Source organism: Myripristis murdjan, chromosome 11 (assembly GCF_902150065.1).
Source record: "Myripristis murdjan chromosome 11, fMyrMur1.1, whole genome shotgun sequence".
NCBI lineage: Eukaryota > Metazoa > Chordata > Actinopteri > Holocentriformes > Holocentridae > Myripristis > Myripristis murdjan.
The window spans coordinates 14,050,059-14,073,136 of NC_043990.1; the positions used below are offsets into that span (position 1 = coordinate 14,050,059).

Consider the following 23,078-nt stretch of genomic DNA (forward strand, 5'->3'; position numbering starts at 1 on the left):
CAGCCAAAAGCGCACAGACACACAGGAAAAAGGAAGTGTGATACAGTACCGGCCCAACCATTCATCTCTACCCAAGAGCAGGTTGGACGGAGAGCCAACACTGTGGGGAGAAAAGAAAATGTTGGAGCCCAAACCAAAGAGAAGAGGTGAATTAGAAGGCATGTGTGGGAGATCTGTCAAACATTATTGCAAGCAAAGAGTCTATCAACAGCAATAATGTTGTTATCATAAGCATCTGAAACATACAGGCCCTGATCTAAACTATTGTTCAAAGGCAAATCAGATAGACACAAAAATCGTGTTTTCTGATGCACTAACACTAACACAGCGCACAGAAGATTTGCTGCTGAATAAATGGGTCAATCAGGGAAGCAATGTTCTTTGAACTTCTGCCTTATTGTATATGTATTTGTGAGTGATCCAAGGCTGGAGTCAAAATACAAGGAGGGAATTATGGAAATTGGCAGTGGATGTAATTTATTAACACCAGAGGCTCACCATTATCTGTCGACTGCACACAGCTTGGAAAGGCAAGCCATAAAACTCTGTTTACAGGCAACCTTGGCTGCAATGTTACGCTGTTATATTTGGGGTGTTTTAACTGTGGGAAAAAAAAACAAAAAAACAAGCACAAAACCGTGCAGACCCGCGGTGCGTACTGCACGTGTCCTACTAAAATCCCTCGCCAAACGTCCCTGCTAAACGTCCCTGAGTGAGTAAGGGTCCAATTTGCCACGCACAGCGGCAATACGGCGTGCACCGTGGGAAAAATCTACATTGAAAAGGTCTTTATCTGTCATTTGTGCTCTTGAGTAAACCCATTAACAACTGTAAAGCTGTAGTTGTCTGCAGTGCACTTGAATAGACTAACTGTGCATCCATAATAACGGATGTACAGTTTCCATACAGACAGTAAAACGACTTAAAGCTGCAGAGGAAACAGGCACAACAGTGGGAACGGCAAGTTCATGCTGACCTTGTTGCAACAACAAGGCAACATGAAAACTGTTGTGCCAAACAAGAAAGCACATCAATAAGTTGTACATCTGTAAAAAGCCCAATTCAGAAACTTGCTTTGGCTGTATTTACACAAACAATGTTGTTTACTCAAGTGACCGGTTTTTGAATCAATACTTTCATCCTCTTGACTATGAATAATGTGGTTAAAATGCTTTGCTTAATACAATATTACTGCTGGGTTATTGCACCGTGTAAACACATTATGGCCACATTATGATGTCAACAAAAATGCTGGTACTTCTAATGGATCGTCATTTATTTCCTGTGTCTTAGAGGGAACCTGCACTCGCTCAGTCAAAGAGGAAGGGGGTAGGACTCGCAAAGCATCAAGGGTTCATGTGAACAGCTTAACCTGAATAACACCTTCACTGGAGTCAGGCCCTGAGCCAGCTTACTCCACGCATGTAAACCCGGCCAATGTGGCTGTGAAGAGGGCAGCAAAAAAAAAAGAGGCTCTCGATTTCTACACATAAACGTCTCAGTCAGACTTGCGGCAAAAAACACAGTCAGTGCAATTTCATGTAAAACAGCCTCAGCAAATTCAGCGCTCCTGGTCTGTTAATAGATTTCTTTTTTTTTACTGGTCTCATTTTATTCCAGTCAAATAAATTTCATGGCATCTCATTTGTCCAATTTCCATCATCCTTACAAGGGTGAATCTTTTTCAACGGTGGCTTACTGAAACCTTACATTCTGCTGATCTTTGTCAACAAAATTAATAATGACCTTCACATTTGCAGAAGAGTCAAGTGATATTTAATAAATGTCATGGCGCATGCGTTCCATTTTGCTTACATCTTGCTTAGAGATGGATAATATTTAACTCCTCGAGGCCAGGTCTTTCTAGTAAATGTCCTTCGTAACAGTTGATTAAAAAAAAAGTGTTTCCCGGCTACCTTTACAGCAACACAAATGCAGACAGTGTGTGTAGGACAGATGCAAGTTTTTAATGTGAAACACCAGCGTCAAAGTTAGACGCAATAAGGGACCCCTTTCAAATGCAAGGCGGACCACAGATCAGACAAGGTCATGACATTTCACACACGCACACACTAGTGGCTGTTCACCTCAGATTGGCAGCCAGACTGGACACCTGGCTAGACAGCTCGCTGTTCTGTTTGTCCACGCCCCACATGCTGTGGACAAGAGGAGAGAACACACTTCAAGGATCTGGTGTCCATGCTAACATCCCCCAGCCCGACTCGTGCCGCAGTACGGTCACCCTCCTCTCCCTTTTGTCACATTGCAGCTGCACGGCAAAAACGGGTCCCATCTTAACAAGTCGTTTCATCTGGTGTCGAGTCTTAAAATCTCATTTTCATTTTTCTTTGGGGGAACAAGAGGGAAATATCTCCCCATGGGATATGGAGTTTCCACTGTAACTAAACTTGAACTTGCGTTTTATTTTATCAAGCACAATTGTCTTAATATTTGAGGAGTAATCTGCTTTTTCTCTGCCTTGTTACAATCTTGTTTCCAGCAACACATGAGAATGCACTGGAATCAGAAGCCAGGTGGAATTCTCTCACAATATATTTCACTTCTTTTAAACATATAAGATTTCATGACTCAATAAACGAAATGTTAAGATGGGCATTTTTGAGCGTGTGTGTGTGTGCCAGCAGTGGGAACTGTACTGTTTGCAATGAATTGCAAAGTAGCCATTTAGATAAGGCTGCTAACTGTGAAAGAAACAGGAGACAAGGTCAAGATACAGCATCTACTGTGTGTGTGTGTGTGTGTGTGTGTGTGTGTGTGTGTGTAGAAATATGTGTGGGTGTGTCTCACCAGTGTGAGAACTGTGAGGGACACAGTGCTTAATAACACGGCTCCATACTCTTGTTACATTGGATGTGAAATGACACGCAGGCTGTAATTTGAAGGTATCTTGAGCCGCACTGGATGAGCAGTAGCAGCTTTGTACATGGTCCCACATTCCATGGTGGTTAAAGCATAAATTAACTTAATTAGTACTTAATTAAGTGGTATAAAGCTCTGCTGATAACTTAAACCTTTAATTAACTGCAGCCATTTAGCCCAATCACCTGCTGCACTAAGGCAGAGCAAACACAACCCAGCAGAATCAAAGCTGAGACTTCACACACACATCAACAATTAGAGGGCCGCGCTTCAAGCCCTCTTGTCTGTTTAAGTGTGTCTCATTAAGACATCGCATCCCCGCCAAGGAGTGCTGCTCTGCTTTGGTCCTTGAACTCCGACCTTCCTGAGAGGACTTAATTTCAATAAAGAAAATTTCGCAGTCAAATTCCCCTATAGGCACCATATCATCTTATCTTATCTGTGATGGTGAAACGAGGCAGTGAAGCACAGTGATTTTTCTGAGTTGCAGACTTTTAAAAACAATTAAAAGTGACTCCATGAGAACATGGAGTCATTATTTTCCAATAAAATAAGAACCAAATGCTTTCAGCACCATGAAAGCAGACGGGACCAGTACATTAAAAATACCCTCAAATTAGAGCTAATAATCATTGTCATTTAACGTTAGGGCTGGGCGATATGAAAACAAATCAAATATCACAATATTTTTGACCGGATACCTTAATATCAATATTGTGACAATATCGTGGGGATGACTACTGGTGCTTTTGCAAAACTTGCACAATGATATTTTTGAAAAACAATCATCAGTAACGTAGATATGAAGACCAAGCGGGTAGAGAAAAAAAGTATAGAACATCTACAACTGAGTTCAGAAAACTGCATCTCTTCACTTTAATTCATCCTTTTTTAGAACCAGGAAAAGACGATATCTAATTATCGATATTATCGATATAATATTGATATATATTGCCCAGCCCTATTTCACATCAACATTCACTATACAGGATCTGTAAACAGTGTATGTATATAGTGTTTGGTAGGTGTATATTGTTTGTCTATTATGCAGCTTTTATATTTGTATGATCAGATTTATTTTTATATTATAGTAGAATTATGAGTCCAAGACAGTTTTCTCTCAGAATTATAAACATTATTTCATCTGTATCTGCTCCCTCCAAGCACTGCACAAAGGTTCACGCTATCGAAGTGAATCTGCTCCGGGTGAAAAATAACTGAATACTGTTTAAGGTGAAGTCATGAGGAAACTGAGATGGTGAGATGCTGGTGAGAGACCAATTCACTACTTAAGGAATGTGAATTGCTTGCATATAGAGTCATGGTATGAGATACCATGCAAGCTGACATGGAGGGTCAACAGCATAGTATTTTAACATAAATAAAAAATATCCAGTGGACTGATAGCTACTGCACTGAGGCTGCTGGATTGTTTAAGTTGTCTCATTCCCGGGCTATGAGTGATGGCAGCTGTTTGAAAACCCCCGCCCACACACTGGAGAAACATTCAGCAGCGATAAGAAAGTGAAGAAAAGACTTACACCAAGTTGCTGAGTGACGCAAGATTAAGTTGTTGCTGTTGCTGCTGTTGTTGCTGCTGCTGTTGCTGCTGTGGTTGCTGGGAAACGGCCTGCTGCTGTTGCCATGTGGACACGTTGGTTGGCAACAAGCCACCGGGTGACGCCAGGGCATGTAAAGCAGTGATGTCAGCGCTCGTCAGCTGATACTCTGAGAGAGGCCAGAGGTAAAGGAAGTCACAACTCAAAGCTCATCATTTCCGTGTTTAAATGACTCAGACATCTTTCAACACAACTTTCAACCTTGATCTAATCTGTCCTATCATCACACCCACCATGTTGGTAAAATAATGCAGACAATAGCTTTCACATTAGAGGGAAACATTGCAGTCATTTCCCCCCAAAATTAAGATAAAACGAGTTTTGAAGTGGTAAAGCTGTCGGAACCACAGTATTTCTTTGTAAAGAAACAGTTTTGGCAACACAACTTTTAGCAACTTTTCTCTTTTTCAAAAAAAAAAAAACAAGCCAATATGTACCATCAAATGTTTGGGTAATGAACAGTAATTACAAGAGAGGCTGTCAGAAAATCAATTTAAAGGGGATTCACCTGCAAGTATGAAACCTTGCAAAATTAAAAAAAAAATAGCAAGGAAGAGCTAGGGCCTGTATTCAATATTTAAATGATTTCGTCAAACAGTTCTTTAACACGGTGACTCTATCCTAAATGTCATTTAGGCTCAGATGACAGTGCGATATTTATCTGATAAACAGCACAGGTAGGAGTGCAGTGGCAGTATTAAATAAAATTTTGGTGGGAGTGGTGGTCTCCCCAGGTCTTTGTGCTGCCCCCCTTAGGCAGTCACATAGCCTGTTTGATTTTCTCTATTTCCCCATAAACTAAAAACTTACTTTGCTGCCCTTCTAAAGCGCCTCAGTCCTACATGTTCCTGCCTGTGTGTTTTTAAATCACCTGTGTTGTAAGCGGTGGGCATGGCAGAGAAGGGCAGCCCCTGTGCCAGGAGGCTGGGTGTGGCTACTGATACCACAGGCGTGGTGAGGGTTTGTGCCACCTGGGCTCCTGCTGCCAATCGCTGGGCGTTCTGCCAGAGAGGACAACAAGAGGTGAGTCACAGCAAACACAAGTGGCCACAGATTTCAAATGTGGTGTGGATTTAAAACTTTAAAAATCCAGTTATTTCAATGAATGTAACTTTTGACATGCTGGAAATGACAATGTGCATGTGGCTGACAAACTGGGTCGAGTAAACCTCAGGAATTGAGTGGATTTATGATCAGGATTGTTGACATGCATTAAAACAGTGTGTCCCTGTTGTGAGTGAGCCTTCAAGAGGCATATTACATTAAAGGCAATTTACACCAAGTTAAAGTATTACATAATTAGTGATTTGAGGTTTTTTTTCTTTTCAAGTCGCATCCTATTCAAATTTAGATCTTTGTGATATTTTGCTATAAATCAGCTATCAGATTATTAAAATTCAATTTTGTTTAACAGTCATACATGACATTTAAGGGTCTCCTATGATGCATGTGAGGAATTCTGGACCATAACACCTGGCTCCAAAACGCTGCAAATATTTTAAACGGCTACGCAGTACCATCAGTGTCAAAGAACTGAGACACTGCAGACTGTTTTTCTGTGACTGACATCTTTGCAGACATAATCTAGACTGGCTTGGTGCACTAAAATACACTCAAGCTGTAGTGCAAGCATTATAAAACAGGCATGAGCTGATATTTGCAACTATTGTGACCCAGATCTAGTTTCAACTTTGGCTTTATTTCATGCACTGCTCCCATCAGTCTTCCCCAGCGGACGTCAGCAGAGGCCCCGTGCCACCTAAAAGCTCTCCACAATGGTGAAGCACACATTTCTGTTTCATGGACTCATAAATGAGGCCACTGAGGTGCAAATGTATTGCTTGCTCAGGACTTGTACATTGAGTTAATCATTACAATGATAAAATATTCAGCTTGCATCCGTGTTCCCTTAAACATGCAGCCTTCTTCCTTTCTTGTTCACATTTCTTTGACCTCGCTTGAAAACACACAGGTCAAGGAAAACATACAAGGAGAATGGAAAGTTACCTTTGGACATGTTTTGGAAAAATTTGGATGTCCTTTACTTGAATGAAGTCAATGACTATTGATAATGATGTGACTGTTCCAACAGGAAAAAATCCAACTTCACCAATAACGTGGCTACATAAAGCACACTTTCAATAACACCTCACATATCATTTTGAAGCAATATAAAGCCAATGCACATCCAAAATCCATATGCAGCCCAGAAGCAGCACGCATGCTCCATCGCCCGCAATCTAAAACAAATAGCGCCACGATATGATAGAAAAGAAAAGGGCAGGAATTGCAAAAATGTGATTATTGTAGGTCTATCTTATAAGCCATAAGCAAACATTTGTATAAAATAAAAAAGATAATGATCTACAGTGGCTTCCCCTTGTTAAATCTCAGTACTTTTCAACAAACTCAAGGCAGCTACATGGACTGTGTACAGCCTACATATTAATTAATTAAACACCAATAACGTGAACAGTTCTTAACGCCTGTTTGCTTGTTTTGAGGGCACAATCTCACTTTCAAAAAGCTGCAAAGGACTTTGGTCCATAACTGATCGTCCTTTCCTCCAAGGTTGGTCCTGAGTTTCCCTGCTGCAAGGAAGCAATGAAGAACCGAACTGTCTCCTTTCCCTCATGAAAAAGACAATTTGGATGCTCCTTGTCACGGCTGCCAGCTAAATATTTTCAGGTCACGTCCGTTCTCAAGGAAAGTTCCTTGTCCTATAAAGACTTCAGTGTTTCTCCTTCATAGCGGATTATGGTCCAAAACCTCATGGTGGCAGCGCTGTACCAAAGCTGTGAAAAAACCTCTGGGGAAACAACAGCATCCGTAACACCGCAGAGTCTTGTTCAGCTGAATCACGTCACAGGCTGAACCAACTGAGAATCGATGCTAAACAACACTCACACACAGGCTACAAACACAAAAAGCCAAAGACAAAACAATTATGGTCCAGAATTTCTCATCTGTCTTGAGACATTTTCCCCAAGTTACACGATGACGCTGTTTTTGCACGAAGAAAGGACTGGCTGAGGAGAGAGGCCAGATTTAATTTGTTGCCTATGAGGAGAAGCAATGAGGGGCAGAGAAGTGCGAGTGATGAAAATGACTCGCTATCTTCTGGAAAATGAGACAGCCGCCTGTCAACTTTCAGTGGAGTTGTGAGGGCAAATGACGAGCAGAATCAGCAGCAGACAGCAGTGGCCATCCCTCTCCTGGAGTCAATTTTATGTAAATTAAAATGAGATTTTACATGATACTGAGTTTTCTTTTTCAGCAAGTGGTTGCTATTTGTGTCATAAACAATCAAAAAAAATATTTTTGGCACTATATATTATTATATATCATTTTTATTATACATCATATTGTCAACGGGGTGAATTTTTTTTTTCTGAAATATTAAACAACGCACGTTTTTTGTTTTTGCGAAATATTTTGAGCTAATATAGTATACTTAGTAAAGTGGCTGAGGAAAACACATTTGAGTGAAATGCCTTTAATGTAATGCCTGTTTTTTTGTTTGTTTTTTTTTGCATCCCTTCTTTGCATTCCTGGTGGTGGGTGAAAATGAAAAGTCTGTGTGGGTTTCAAGTGAACAAGGAACATGCTCCTGAGTGCTTGCAGCACGCTGCTACATGAAAAGACATCCATGCTTTCAAGTGGTGTCATATGATGAAGTAAATGGGCCCGGGTCAAATATAACAGGATTATTCAAGCACAATGCATTCTGTAAGTGTTGCCAACACATTGTGCACTGGTTACCGTGGATGTCTGTGTTGCAAATGGAGAAGTAGATTTTCACCAGCGAGATCATACAAGTATGATCCCAGGACTGTGTACGAGAATGCTGAACAAGACAACTTGAACCACATGCAGTCAGGAGGTAACCACAAACTGAGGACCATCCCAAGAAATGCCAGCGGAACAAGACCAAAACAATAAACAACTATTTTCTCAGGCGCACGCATGAGGGCGTTGTAACCATGCTAATGTGCGGGCAACTGATAGCCATCGACTCATGCGAGTGATTGACATGGGGAAATTCACCTCGTTTACCAATTCCAGCTCATCCTCTGTCTGCAAAGGGTGGCAACAGAGAGGGTTACAACTCTGAACCCAGATTATTACCGTTCAAGAAATATAGGCATGAAAAACGTATGGAAACAGAAATCTAAAAAACTAAACTAAAAACTCCTTCATTAGGCCGCTACGCTGTTGACTGGCAACCTTATGTTTTTGAGGAAACTGAACTATAAAATACATCAAACGTTGAAAAAAATCTGAGGCATTTCATAGGTAATGGCTCTACTTTTTTGCAACTGAAAACTGCATATAATTCTCTCCAATAAGAAATGATAAAAAAAAAAACAAACAAACAAAAAAAAAAAAAAAACATGCACATCCCAAATGCCCAATTGGATGTGGTGCTGGATCAAAAAAATAGCTTTAAACAGATGGATCTGCACACAGAATAGCTCATATATACAAATGGGCTGCATACATATATCAAAAAGCTACATAAATGTATGAAATTTATTGTTTCCTATAATCTGACTAATGGCAACATGCAACGTGTGTTAGGTCCACATGTGTTTGTAGGGAGGTGTTGGGAGGATTCTGGGTATTTAGCATGGCGTCTCTTCTATTCATCAGAAGTCTCAGGAGGAGACCCACAGCAAAAAATAAAAATCTTTTCAACGGGAGCTTTTCCGTGTGCGGATCTGTCTGTTCAGCTTTTAATGGTCTCCAGCCATTGTTTGTTATAATGCAAATCAATACCTGCCTCATCAGTATGGAAGTGAGCATTGGCAAATTTCTCCAAAGTCTTTTCTACATTTGCCAGAGTAAACGCTGAAATGTAGGACTGAACCTTGAGTGTCGAGCACAGATCACTGAATTTTCCCCAGATTCATTAGTTAAAAGAAGCCAAATGATGGCAGAAACCTTGAATAAGAGCCTTGTCTGGCTACCTTCACTTCACATTTCAATTTTGCATTTGATAACACTGACACGAATTTGCTTTGTTCCTGTGTGGTTCCTTTTCATTCGTTGGACAGTGATGGGATACTTTTGTGGCGAAAGAATGAAAATCATTTCTATGTCTTTTCAGAATAACGCTTCAAAGTTTCAGATTGCAGTGTGTTGTAAGCCACACTGACATTTTTGTTTTGTTATTCCAAGTAAGTAAACTGGCCAACAGAGGTGAGAGCAGCTTCCTCAGAGACAGACCAAGTCCGCCGTATGGAATTACTTTCTTTAATTGTTAGAGGTTCAGGATGTTAAGAGGGTCCAGTCGGGCCAGTGGGTCCCAGTTAGGACAAGTCGGGCCCGGTTAAGCTCACCATCTGCATGAGGCTCTTTCCGCCCTGTGAGGTGATGACTCGGAGGTCTGGCTTGCGGCTGTTGACCATCTGGGGGCTGGGAGGTGGGGGTGGAGACTTGGCCGGAACTACTTTCCCCAGACTGTTGCCATTGGAAACCGTGAGGAGGCCTGGGGAGGCCCTGGCACTAGTGTAACCATTTGCTGCAGGGAAAAAAGGTGAGAATGGACAGAAATCAAGAGCAAATTTAACCAGGTGAATTAAATCAGCAGGATACGCACGCAGACGGCGCTTTCAGCAAAAGCTCGATCTGAGTACAGTCAAAGTCGAGTCAAAATTATCTTTACAAGTTCTCTTTTTTATATTTTTATATTCTGAGTGTCCCTAATGTAAAAAGACTTGTCAACATCAAGAGTCTGAACAGATGATGTTAAAGTCTTTTTGTAAGTGACATTGTGCAAAGTGTCAAGACAAACCTGCTACCTTTTATACAACCTGATCTCTATCGTCATTTGCAAGATGTCTACGACAAATTTGGGAAGGAATGTGATTCTGAGGCCACAGCGATTAAAACCTACCACTACAAACTGTGTGTACAGACTATACCTATCATTTCATGTTTACACAATTAGCTAAAAATATCAACAGTTGATATAGAAACAATTCAAAATAATAAATTGAAGTTGGCAGCCTACAGAAATATCTTAAAAATAAAGTTATCAACTGGGATTTTTGGTCAAATTTTTTGAAAAATGATTGGAAAATGAGCAGAACTTGAGTAATTATTGGGGTAGTGTTTTTTTTTTTTTGTTTTTTTTTAAGTCAAAACACAAAAGTAAAATTCCCTTTGAGAAAAATGTCATGCTTTTTGACATATTAACAAAACTGATGCAATGATAATAATAATAATACAACCTGTAAATTTAACTAAATGTCCCAAGGGAAGTGTTGGGAAGTTCATGCCTAATGTTATTGGCGCTAAATCCCTGATCCCTCAAAGGCGCAGACTCAGGAAACAGGAATTTACCTTGAAAAGGATTTGTGATCGACTCCAACACAGACCAGATAAAAGCAGGAAAGAAGCAATACTTTTAAAATAATTCAAAAGCATGTCCAAGTTTTGAGCAAATACAATAATACTCACGGACTGGACTTGGGCATCCTCCATTTGAATTATTCAGGTCGCCTCCGAGAAGAGCGCCTATTGAAAAGATGAAATGGGGAAAAAAACAACAACAACAAAAAAAGAATTAGGCGACAGCGCAGCTGAGAAAAATCAGCACTTTAGGGAGACACAAAAAGACATATGTTAACACATTTTATAAAAGCATAACATATCTGCATTGTATTTATCTTGTATTTAAATCTGAAAAATGAGGAAGCAGCTGGAGTGTTAAACATTGCAATGCCAAATAATACAGTTCTGGTTAGAAAAAACCAACAACAAAGACTTGCAGATTTTTTCAATCTGTCTGTCAATGGAAAGCCATTGCACTTGTGTATTTAAAACAGAAGAACCAAAGGATTGCCTGAAGTTAGATAATTAGATTAGAACATAAAATATGTCCAATTGGGAGGAACAGTACAGGAAATGTCAGGAAGATTAATCCAAAGTGAAGGAATGCAAGTTACTCCTTTGGGAACAGAGTAGCTGGAGGTGCACTGACACATTTACATGCACAAATTATAATCTGGAGTTATAAATCTGGGCCTATGATTATCTGAACGATGAATACAGATAAATTCATCCCCTAAGGTGTAGAGCAGGAGGACAGATTTCAGCTCCTTCCCTTATATTTTGTACACAGACGGTATTTTAGCGCCGGCCTGCACAGTCCACTCTGCTGTGTGTGTTGAATGTGAGTTTCCAAGGATGCGTGTCATTTAAAAGAAAAGAAAAACCCTGTTCTGACAAATGGACTGCTGGCATGAAAGCAAAATTCATGTCAGAATATGACTGCCAGATCTGAGCCAACGAAAGACATTTAGCCAGAAATAAAGGATAATCATAATATTCATGCAGTATCTAAATCACCCGTTTAAACCACATTCAGACACTGGCCACAGAGAAATTTGAATTTATAATTTCATGTCATTCATGGACAATTAGATTGAGCATAAATCACCAACCCCGGCTGAATTATGATTATTGTTATTATGAGTTTCCCCACTGTCAACTCTTGGCAGACAAATGAGCAAATTTTAAATACTTTATTTTATGAGCTTCACTTATAATGTTTTACTGTTTGTTTGCTTTTCTGACAGAAAGTGAAAAGTCGCCGCATCGTAGGTCAAAATTATGTTTAAGGCCAAAAAGATTGTAGCCAGACACAACTTTACTCGCTGGTTTGTCAAACTGAATAAACGGAGAAGAAAAACCAAAGAGGAGAGAGGAGACTCAGTGACGGTTCGCCGTCTGATTACATGACTTCAGTTTTACCACACTTGCTCACCTGCACTGGCTGGTCGCTGTGGCAACCCAGGAGACACTGTGTTTCTCTGAAGAGCCGGTTGCTGTGGCGACAGGAGGTGGGGATCAGAGAGCGATGACGATGTCACATAGGAGGTGGTTACCAGGGCGTTGCCGGGGTTACTGAATTGCAGTGTGTTCTGATTGGACGCCTGGACTGTGACTGGCATGGAGAACGTCGGGGGCGGGGCTGTGGACTGCTGGAGAATGAGGAAGAGCAAATTTCACTTCAGTCTTCATCGCACAAATCTCCGCTTGACAACCTCAAATTCAGGGTCAAAAACAATGATTGTTTTCGTTTAAATGGTGAATCACAGTGAACTTAAAAGTTTAATACTAATGAGTCTGGTTGTCTTTAATTGACTTGATTTCATTTGCATTTAGCTTTATTTAAAAACAGCCTGCAAAGAAGAATAAATTGCTGGGCCTTAAGAAACAAAGTTAATACTACAAAAAAAAAAAAAACTTTATCGTATTTACTTAAAAATCCATAAAAATGTGTTTCTGAGATTTACAAAAAAAAAAGGAAAATCTGTCATTTCAGTCCCGTCCAAATCTGCCACGTCAGTGCACCCAGTGAAAATTCCAGCCCATAATTAACAAAATGAAAAAGCAGTATTTTAAGTAACGGTCAATCAAATTTTGAATTCACTTGGCAGTGGTAGCCTATTAAAATGTGAAACTGGAATATCTGCCAAAAGGAATAACCACATTTTCCTTTCTTTCTTTTTTCTCTTTTTTTTTAAAGCAGCGTTTAGGGGGTTTAAACTGATGGATGAAGCTGGATTAGCAGACCAAGAGACGATGTGAAAAAGCTGATGCAATTTAGCTTGTGTTTTCTGAGGATGTTGCCTGTGGCTGCTTGCTAAAAGCAGAAATCAACATCAGTGCAAGAATTATCAACATCTGCGTGTCCTTTTGTGTCACGTGAGCACCGGGGCAGCGCTCAAAATCGAAATGAAATCTCCTGTCCAGCTTCTCTGTGCAAAAACCAAACTAACTAATCTACAGCAGCAGTACATATTATCAAACACATTTTTTAGTTCATGTAACAGATTAAATGCGCACATGCTTTGTACTACTCCGTTATTTGGTAAAGTAAGGACTATTTGGTGGAGTAAGGATTATTTGGTACAGTGAGGATTATCTGGTAGAGTGAGGGTTATCTTGTGGAGTAAAGATTATCTGGTAAAGTGAGGGTTATGAGGTGTAGTGATGGTTATTTGGCGGAGTGAGGATTATTTAGTGTAATGAGGGTTATTTGGTGGATTAAGGATTATCAGATGTACTGAGGATTAGGTGACTTACTCCGTAGCGTTTGAAGAGAATGTCCAGGTCCTCGGTGGTCTTGCGGAACTTGTCGTCGTTTAGGGGGCTCTGGTCGATCGAGTCTTCCCCATCGGGCTCTGGACTGTCACAACCGTTGAAACCTTTCTTTCTCAACGTCTGTGAAGGCAACAGAAATGAATAAAGAGTAAACTAAAGTCTGGTTGTTAATCTTGCCGCGGAGACTTTGTGTCTTGCGGTCTAAATACAGTGAAAAGAAAGGCAAGACAATTTATAATTCATACACACAATTCAAAATATGTACAACAGCTGCATGACAGGCAACAAATCCTTAAAGGGATTTTTTTTGTGTCTGAAGAAGGCGGTTTACAGTACAACTTAAAAACTAACTTTCCCACATATAGTGTGTTTTTCCAAATTAAAAATGTTCCAATAGGTTTTGAGAGTGGAAAATGAGATGCCAACGCTCAGTCTGAACAATTTGAAAGATTTTCCTTAACATGCAATATAAATCATGTGCAAATAGGCTACTGGCCACTGCAATTTTTCTCTTTTTTTCTGGGATTTTTGCACCTATGTAACAAAAACACACACATACACACACACACACACACACACACACACACACATCCAGCAGCAGAATATTAAGTGAAGAGAGCCGTGCATGCATGTGAATTAACAGCTGTGACATTAATTGTGTGTTTGAACAGTTCAGATAGTTTATATCTGTGTTCCCAAATGTCAAATGATAGTTAAATATTTGAGTTGCCCAACCAGCTGATGAAGTCACACATGAGAGTGTTAAGTTCAGGCTGATTATACTGGACTTTTTTTTTTTCATGGGGTGTGATGTTTGATTGAACTCCTCCACTTTGTCTAATGGAACAAGATTAATTGAAACCAGAAACTGTCATTAAGACTTTAACACTGATGAGACTTTAGCAGACTGGGACTGCCAAAGAATGACCCAACTACATAAACCAAGACACAAAGCTAGTGGTGTAGTGTTTATTATATTAGGGAAAGCTTTAGTTATTTTGTCTGCTCTTAGCCTAAATTGCACTTATCATCACCTCAATTCCTATTTTTTCCCCTTTCCTCTTATTCATTTCCTCTATAAATAAGTCATCCAAGTTAAACCCTTTATCAAATAATGACTCGCCTCCATTACAAATAAATCCCGTCTTACTTTTTAACCATGACAATTATTTCTTTCCAAATGGGAGTCACAGCAAACAATATACATAGACAAGTCTGCTTGTTTTCCTCGTGAGTAATGTCCAATCTAACTAACCAGGCGACCAAGAAACAAGTGGGCTCACGGCATTTTATTTTGATGTAATCCATCAGTAATACTGCTGTAAATTTGTCATCAAGAATTGTAAGCTGCCGTCAGACTTTATAGTCAAGTGAAACTGACACAAAATAGTTTTCTCTCCTGTTGCACCAAGGCGTACATTTCAGTTTTATCCTTGGATTTTTTTTTTTTTTAAGGTACATTCAGTTACCTGTCATAATGTGATTATATTAGCATGACTAAAGAACAACCTTTAACTATTTAACTGATTATATTTATATTACGTTTGTACAGTAAAATATTTATTTTAGCACAGTTAATTACATTTTGTAATAAAATGAAATGACCTTAGGATCCTATGAATAAGGAATATGTTTTAGAGTGGGGTGTTCCTCTAAAAACTAATGGGACTTCACAAAAAAATATATTTTCCAAAACATTGTGACAGGCAATCAGACTGAGTTCGGGCTGCACGATCCATCATTTCAGCATCGACACTGCGATGTGTGCACGTGCAGTAGTTACACTGCCAGACGCACGAGGTCAAGACAGGCAAATTAACTCAAACACATCATACTGCAACTTTTATGCTGTTTGATACTAAAGGAAAACTGGAAAGGTTCTTATTTTCCATGAGTACTGTACGAGAAAAATCAGTCTGATATAACATGATTTTGTCTGATTTAATGGATAGATGCAGTTTGTTGCTAGTTAATCAAAAAAATATCAAAAACGCGAAGTGTGTTTACCATCATCATCATTCAGGCTCCTTATCAAGTATCAAAGAACCCATTTTCACTCTCCGGCAACAAAATTATAAATTAAAAGCTTTCAGAAACTGTGTTGGAAGATTATATGTACGAGTCACCCATAAAAAAGGGCCAAAAGGAGAAACTGGGAACATAATTACACTTTAAATTTTGGATAAACAAAGACTAAGACAAAAACTGAGGCTGGCTAGCTCCTGTCTGGACATTTGGGAAATGACAGATTTCACCAAGAAAGAGTCCATCCAACAAATCCAGACAAAAAATGCTGTCATTATTTATTTCCGTTGCTATTTATCATGTAATTATTCAGTGACAACAAACACTTTTCCCTCCTCAAGTGAACATTAAAGACAGTTTCACATTTGCCCTTTCCATTCAGCCTTTCTAATTTGGTACTTTCAAAGTCACATAAAACACTTGGATGGAAACCCGGCTGCCGTGACTCATTTACCTCGATGATGTCGGCATTGGTCCGGCTCTCGTGAGGCTCGTTGTACTCTGTATATTTGAGCAGGACCTTGTCCATGTCAGTGCTGGCATACTGGAACAGCTTGTTAGAGTGGTTGAAGATGATCAGGGCAATCTCGCAGTCACATAACACACTCAGCTCGTACGCCTTCTTCATCAAGCCAAACTTTCGCTTGGTGAACGTCACCTAGGACGGGGAGAACAAGAGAGGAAGTAGAGAGAGGAAGACACATGAACATGTGGGTCTGATAAAGACTACAGACTCACTCAAAGCAGTTGTACATCCTGACAATTTATATCAGCAATTCCAGATGCTAACTTTCTGAAAAATACAGAAAAACATCAAGATGAAAAAGGAGTATACCAGATTATGACTTTCAGTGCAATACTAAACACAATACTTCAATGTCTCCCTGTTTCTCTCCATGCAGGTTCCTTCTCAGATTGAACAGGATGCTAACAAGATCATTATTGTGTTGCATAAAAAAGATCCGAATGTCCTTTCTACATGTAAATGTACAAACCTGGATCTCACCTCTGGGCCAAGGACCTACAGCGTTCAGTGCTATCTCTCCTCACAGGGAGACAGAGTTATAATTTATCACTTCTCATGTATTACTGAGTGGCACTAAATATTAATATTTACTTCTGAGACAAATTTAAAATGCAGACATATCTGAAGCAGTGCCTGCTGCCAATGGGCACAGTACCTGTCTTTGTGCTGTATTTGCTGTAGCCAAAACATTTTAAGTGGTTTGTGGTGGGTAGCTCAAGTAGCCAAATGTTCATTTTAAACTACAGTGTTTCATTCTTTGGCCTTTTCACGCAATGTATTGTTTAATTATTGTTCACTGAGAAATGTCCAGTGGCAGTAGCATACTTATCACCATTTCATTATGCCAGCCAGAACGGCACAGCCACCACTGGGTGCACAGGGAAGCAATATCAACGTTAAGAAGCACTGATGGTATCAGTCCAATATTAGTCATACTGGCAATATTTGGCTGATTGTGGAACTGATATGTATATATCTGATCTGTGACTTTCTAGGAGTGTGTCACTAAGTACAACTGTTGTACAACGCAACAAAATAAAACAGTATTTTGTTCAAGACACGTAATTACCTTCAGATAGGCACATATGAAAACCCCTGCTTTGCACCATTTGTATTATAATTTTTACAAATATGCATATTGGTACGAGTACTGGCATCTGTATCTGATATCTGTGATCATTATCAGCCTCCAAAAACAAGCTACCATGCATCCATAAAAATCTAAAACCTTTTTCAACATGGCAAGTTGACATGCATCCAGCTGTGACGGCGACCGTCAGTGACAAGGTGAGCAGATGTTTTTCATTCATGATGTCCAGGAGCAAAGAGGCAGAAACTGTATGCAGTCAAGATACTTTCAGACACTTTGGATAAAACCATCCAGCAAATAACATATGGTATCTTGGTGCTGCTTGGTGCTCTTGAACCTTGTGTCTGGCTTTTGGTACAAGCCATTTATATTTACATTACATGGCATTACATTGATTGCATTTGTTCATTCCCTCTGAACTATGAAAATTATCCAGGCAGAACAGGGTACATATATTTTCATTGCATGATGAGGCATGTCTGAATCAGGATCTGGCCAGCAGTGATATCAACTGATGTCTCCATCAGTCTGGTCTCATCTTCCTCTAGTCCCCACTGCTGCTGCCAACCTCAGATCTGCTCCAATCATAGCAGACTTCAGAAGTACAGGCACTGAGGATGGAGAGAAACAGGCTGACCATTCTGCCACTACAATTTATCCACTTGTCTCTTATAAGATGGAACCAAGTGTCAGTAAAAGCTGCAGCTGAATCTGAATAAGCCAGCTGCTCAGTGGTCAGGTGGGCACACAACAAAAGTCTTGGGCACGGCCTTCGGAAAGTATTCGGACCCCTTAATGTTTCTACACATTTTGCAGTGCTGCAACCTGAATTACAAAAGTACAAAAGTACAGAAGTACAAAATTAATCATTTTTTGAATGTAATTTTGTACAATGTATAATCCTACTGTAACAATAATACAAATTAGAATGAGAATGATGATATGACTATTTCACAGCAAGCTGTAAAAAAGTGAGTCCTGTGCTTGTGAAGTGGTGAAGGAGGCTCTCCTTTGAGAAGTGGAGTAACAGAAACCGTGGATCCATGAGCAATATGACAAACTCAAGTCCTACGGGGAGGAAAAGGAAGAAGCCCTCCACAAATACCTGGAGAAGAACAGAGGTAAGGACTTGGCCATCCACGAGCTGTCAATTAAGGTCATCGCTTTCAAGTAACAGAAAGCTGCCTTCCACCAGGAGAGGGAAGTTCTCCGCCAGCAAATCAAGAACTTGGAAGTTAATTAAAGGAATGGACTTGACAATCGAGAAGCAGGCTAAAAAACTTGAGGTCTGCAATATTTAAAACGACCGTCAAAACAAGAAGGCCCTCCGCCATGAAATCAAGGAAAGCCAAGCTCTGAATGATGAGCAAGCTTTCCACGAGCTGAGAATGAACCTGTATCCTTCTACCTTTAATTTCCGATACAATTACAGCACTCTGGAACGGGGCCTGCTCTACAACATGACTACCATGCAGTTGTGGTCAATTCTATTGATTGGACATGATTTAGAAAATAATAGTACATACAATATTTGTATATGAGTGTCCGTAAATGAGAGAGAATGTCAGAGGAGAAACTATGTGAAGTCTGACGAAATGTCTGTAAAATGAAAGACACTGTACTGTGAGATGGCATCAATATGGGCAAGGATTTACAAAGTGTTTAGATTCAAATCAACAATCGAAATGTAAGAAGAAATGTAGAAAATTATATGTAACTTTCTAAAATAGTCCTAAAGCTGGACATCCAACCAAACTGAGCAAATAGCAGGAAGAACTCAAGGATCAGTCTGAAACAACAACAGACTGACAAAGAGTTGCCAGAAGAAAGTCACTCCCGAGGGAAAAAAAAACAATTTAATCAATTTTAAAATCAAACTGATAAACCATAACATGTGTAAAAGGTCATGGGGTCTGAATCCTTTCTGAAGGTGCTATGAACATGACAACACCGTTAGGAACAGCAGCATTATACTGTACTATGTGTTTCACTGCCCTGTAAGACTGTACTGATACCCTGCCGCCCAGTTTTTTTCATTTCACATACTGAAGTTGTTTTTTTTCCTGACCATATACACCATATTAAATTACATTCTCGAAAATGGAAAGACATCACCATGGAGAGGCTGCTTAAAGACCTAAAAGGCCTTTAATTTCATATACTGTAGCTATTGATTCATGGCATTAACTCATACATAAAATCAATTTTGACATTTTAACGCCCTCAGGGAAATCAATTCCATTTTTTGCAGTACTCAAAAGAAAAGGAAGCGATAAAATGCAATATGTTCTAGTATTAAATGATACAGTGCTTAAGGTAACTAAATTTTTTGAACAGGATTGTTGACTGAGCAACATCATCATCCAGAGCACCCCATTTCCATAGAAACGGCTGCTGAGCACTTGACTCTGTTTCAGTCAATACCATGAGTTCTGGCAATGCTAAAGCCACATTAACTGTGTACTTCTCACAGAAAAGAAAACACTACAGGGATTTCTGGCGCATCTGCCTTAATTGTAATGTTGATTTAGAGATATGCAAACTGTCAGTGCACGTTATTTTACTTTCAAATCAGCCTGCCCATGGGGAGACAGGATTTTTACTGTTGATATATCACTCTACGTTGAGCCAAAAGTTTGCAATGATGTAACGTGAAAGAATATGTCTAATGTATTCATGGTTACACTGTATATCCCTGCCAAACAGCACAACTACAAAATACACACAGAGGGAAACTTAGAAACTCCTCAGCTGCAGTACCAAAACTAACAGATTTTAAGCCTTTATTCTTGAATAATGTGGTTCGAGGAAATTTCCATATAAGTGAGACAGAATTGTCAGATGGCATCAATATGGTGAAGGTAATAAAAACAATTTCAGAAGCGTTGGGAGTCAAACTTTCCTTCTTCCTTCTGGCTGAGGCTAGCTTGATGCAGACACACAAACTGAGCATCTGAACAGAAAACACCTCAAGTAAAAGAAGGCAGAGCGTGGTCACAATGTTTTTCCTTAACTTTGATTCCGAATCTGTTGTGTAATGTGTTATCTGCGCCTTTTGTTACCACATTTTAAATGTCCGTCACGCTTAAAGGAAAGACGACTGTTCACCTCATTATGATGACACAATGGCAATGTTGCAATGTTTTTTCTTGAGTGGATCAACAGATGTATAAATAAATAGTCATCAGAACAATTAAATAACTGCAGTTTCAGCCCTATTCAACACCAAAGAGCCAAAATGGAGAGGACTAGACCAAAAAATAAAACTCACCTGCTTGTTCCTCTCATCGGTGATCCGCTGGATCTGAATCTTTTTCCTCCCCATGATCCTTTGCAGTTGTGGAGACAAATGTCGTGGTCAGTCAAGTGGCGAAGTGCCTTTCAGAGGGTGAGAGAGGAAGTGCAGCCTACAACCTCTTACTCGTGCACAAAAATACTCAGACACAGTCATGCATCCCAGGAGACACGCACACACACATTTCTCTGCCCGGCTGTGGTGTGACGACGCGGTTGGCTCCCTTGCCAAAAGGCAGCGAGAGTGAAGGGTGGGCGCTGCAGAGATGTGTGAGGGTGTGGAGTGAGGGTCCTTAGTTCACTGTTTGCTCAACGGGGACAAAACTGGCCAGCCTCCCTGCTGTTGCTGTGGTGAGGAGGACGTCACTCCTCTCCTACATGAGAAACAGAGAGAGAGGAGCGTTACTCTAACGTCCACATAAACCATCAAACATCAACACAAGGCCAAAAAGTTAAAAGACATAAACCTATGACATAAGTTATTGGGTTATAGGCTTTCATACCCATCTCCCACACATTATGGACCACACATTATGGGATGGACTGGAGAAACTGCTGTTCATTGAAAGGCACTTGAGGCTAATGAAGGCAGCGACGTCGTCTGATTAGGAAATATTTTTCAAGCATGGCCATGCATACTCCAGGGTAGAAGGACACAGACAATTAAGATATCAAGCCCAAGTGAGTTTCACTGGCCACTAGTGTTCTCAAGAATGTTAAAAGTATTACAATTACATATAAAGCACCTTGAGGAGAACGTGCTCAAGAGCCTTTAAAGTTTTTGCTGCACATCAACTCAGTTCAGGCTCAGGATGCGGCCGACACTAACCCATCAGGAGGAAAACCACTCAACTTATTTTTGATTTGATCTACTTTTTTCATCCCTGAAGAGCTAAGTTTCTTTTAGCCCTGTGACTGAGATGCAGGTCAGCCAGCCAGTACAGCACCCCAGGAGAAAGTCCTGATCGGGTGTCTTTGCCCAAGGATACTTAAGCGGATGCAGCTGCACAGAAGATCAAACCCAAGTGAAGTTGCAAATAACAATTACTTTCATTATCGATTGATCTGTCAGTTGTTTTCTTGATTAACTAGTTATTTGGTCCATTAAATGACAGAAAATTGAGAAAAATATTGATAAAAAATTGCCCACAGCCCAAGGTGATGTCCTCAAATGTCTTAATGTGATTTATTATTTATTTTACTGTCACAGGGGATGAAAGAAACCAGAAAATATTCACATTTGAGAAGCCGAAAACAGAGAATTTGGAGATTTCCTTAAAAATTAATCAAAAGTATTGACCAATTAACAAAATAGTTAGCACTTAATTCGATAGTTGGCAACTAATCAATTATTCGTTACAGCTCTAAACTCCAGCCCTTCGATAAGAACCTACTGTCCAACAAGCCAACCTGCTGTCCTTCCTAAAGAACTGATTTCTGCTGCGGATATCTCCAGGACAGTCCAGTCAAAATTTCTGAACATAAGCAGGCCTCTCCAAACGGTAAAAACCAGGGAACTAGGACTTGAACCTGTGAGTCATCGAGATGTACAACCAAACAGTCAACATGATTTTCCCCACGCATGATGCATCATCCCCTTTGGGCCCGCCAGTGACAACACTGAAACTATCGATGCTGTTTTCTTTTCAAGGAAAATCACGACAGATAAGCTCAAGATGAAAAGGATGTCAGTGTATGATCGTCACCATGGCAGTTGAGGGAAGTTGATAGTAATTACATCTGATTCTATCGCAAAACTACGGCTCACGGCCTGCCGTGTTGACCTCGGCAATCTCTCTCTTCCAAGGACTCTTTGCTCTGACATATACTATCATCTACTAAACTGTACAACTGTGTAGCTCCAGACACTGAGGTTTACTGTGCACTGCTTCATGACTACAGCATTTACTTTAAGCATGAGGTCTTCTGCATAAATAAGGGCTAATGGAGCACAGATTTGTGTGTGTGTGTGTGTATGTGTTTTTGTTAACTTTCCCTGCACTGAAATCGTGTGAGAGACCATGGATGAGTCTCCTCCTTTTCATTCATTTGTTGTTCACTAATTCGTCCATTATGCATCACCTCTTAAGACACCGTCGGTCCAGTTTTGACAAAAGTTGAGGAAATGATACATCTCACCATTGCTTTTCTGGATGCTCAAAATTATACCGATTGGCCTGAAGGGGGCAGTACAACTGCAGGTCCAAACAAGGTGACATGAATGATGCAGTCTGCCTTCCAAGCTGGCAGTAAGGGAAGCTACATCATTCATAGGGGACAATCTTTAATGTTGAATTGTTTTTATTTATTCAAAACAGAAAACAGCCAGGGAGCGAGGGGAAAGAAAGTTCTGATGAGATCTGGTCCTCGGCCAGCAGGGACACACAGATGGCTTCAGAGGTGGCATACTTTGTCTCTTGACAACTTCTTGGTGTGGGACACGGAAAATTAATGATGAAACACCTACCCAATTATCTGAGGATAAAAAAGCCTCGTGGAAAAACAAAAACAAAAGAAATGTCAACAC

General features: G+C 40.1%; 1 protein-coding gene across 3 annotated transcripts in view; it reads right to left on the reverse strand.

Annotated features, from left to right (window-relative positions):
- The window catches only part of LOC115368039 (myocyte-specific enhancer factor 2D homolog), a 34,199-nt gene that overhangs the window by 4,782 nt on the left and 6,339 nt on the right, over positions 1 to 23,078 (reverse strand). Inside the window, exons 2-11 of one of the 3 annotated variants that reach the window (XM_030063998.1) lie at positions 20,529 to 20,925; positions 16,096 to 16,299; positions 13,599 to 13,736; positions 12,274 to 12,490; positions 10,965 to 11,021; positions 9,842 to 10,023; positions 5,371 to 5,500; positions 4,422 to 4,608; positions 2,088 to 2,156; positions 50 to 100 (exon numbers count right to left, since the gene is read on the reverse strand). In XM_030063998.1, coding sequence (XP_029919858.1) covers positions 50 to 100; positions 2,088 to 2,156; positions 4,422 to 4,608; positions 5,371 to 5,500; positions 9,842 to 10,023; positions 10,965 to 11,021; positions 12,274 to 12,490; positions 13,599 to 13,736; positions 16,096 to 16,299; positions 20,529 to 20,582 — 1,289 coding nt within the window. In that variant the 5' untranslated portion in view covers positions 20,583 to 20,925. The remainder of the gene's footprint in view (positions 1 to 49; positions 101 to 2,087; positions 2,157 to 4,421; positions 4,609 to 5,370; positions 5,501 to 9,841; positions 10,024 to 10,964; positions 11,022 to 12,273; positions 12,491 to 13,598; positions 13,737 to 16,095; positions 16,300 to 20,528; positions 20,926 to 23,078) is intronic. The other 2 variants (XM_030063999.1, XM_030064001.1) reach the window with 2 other exon arrangements.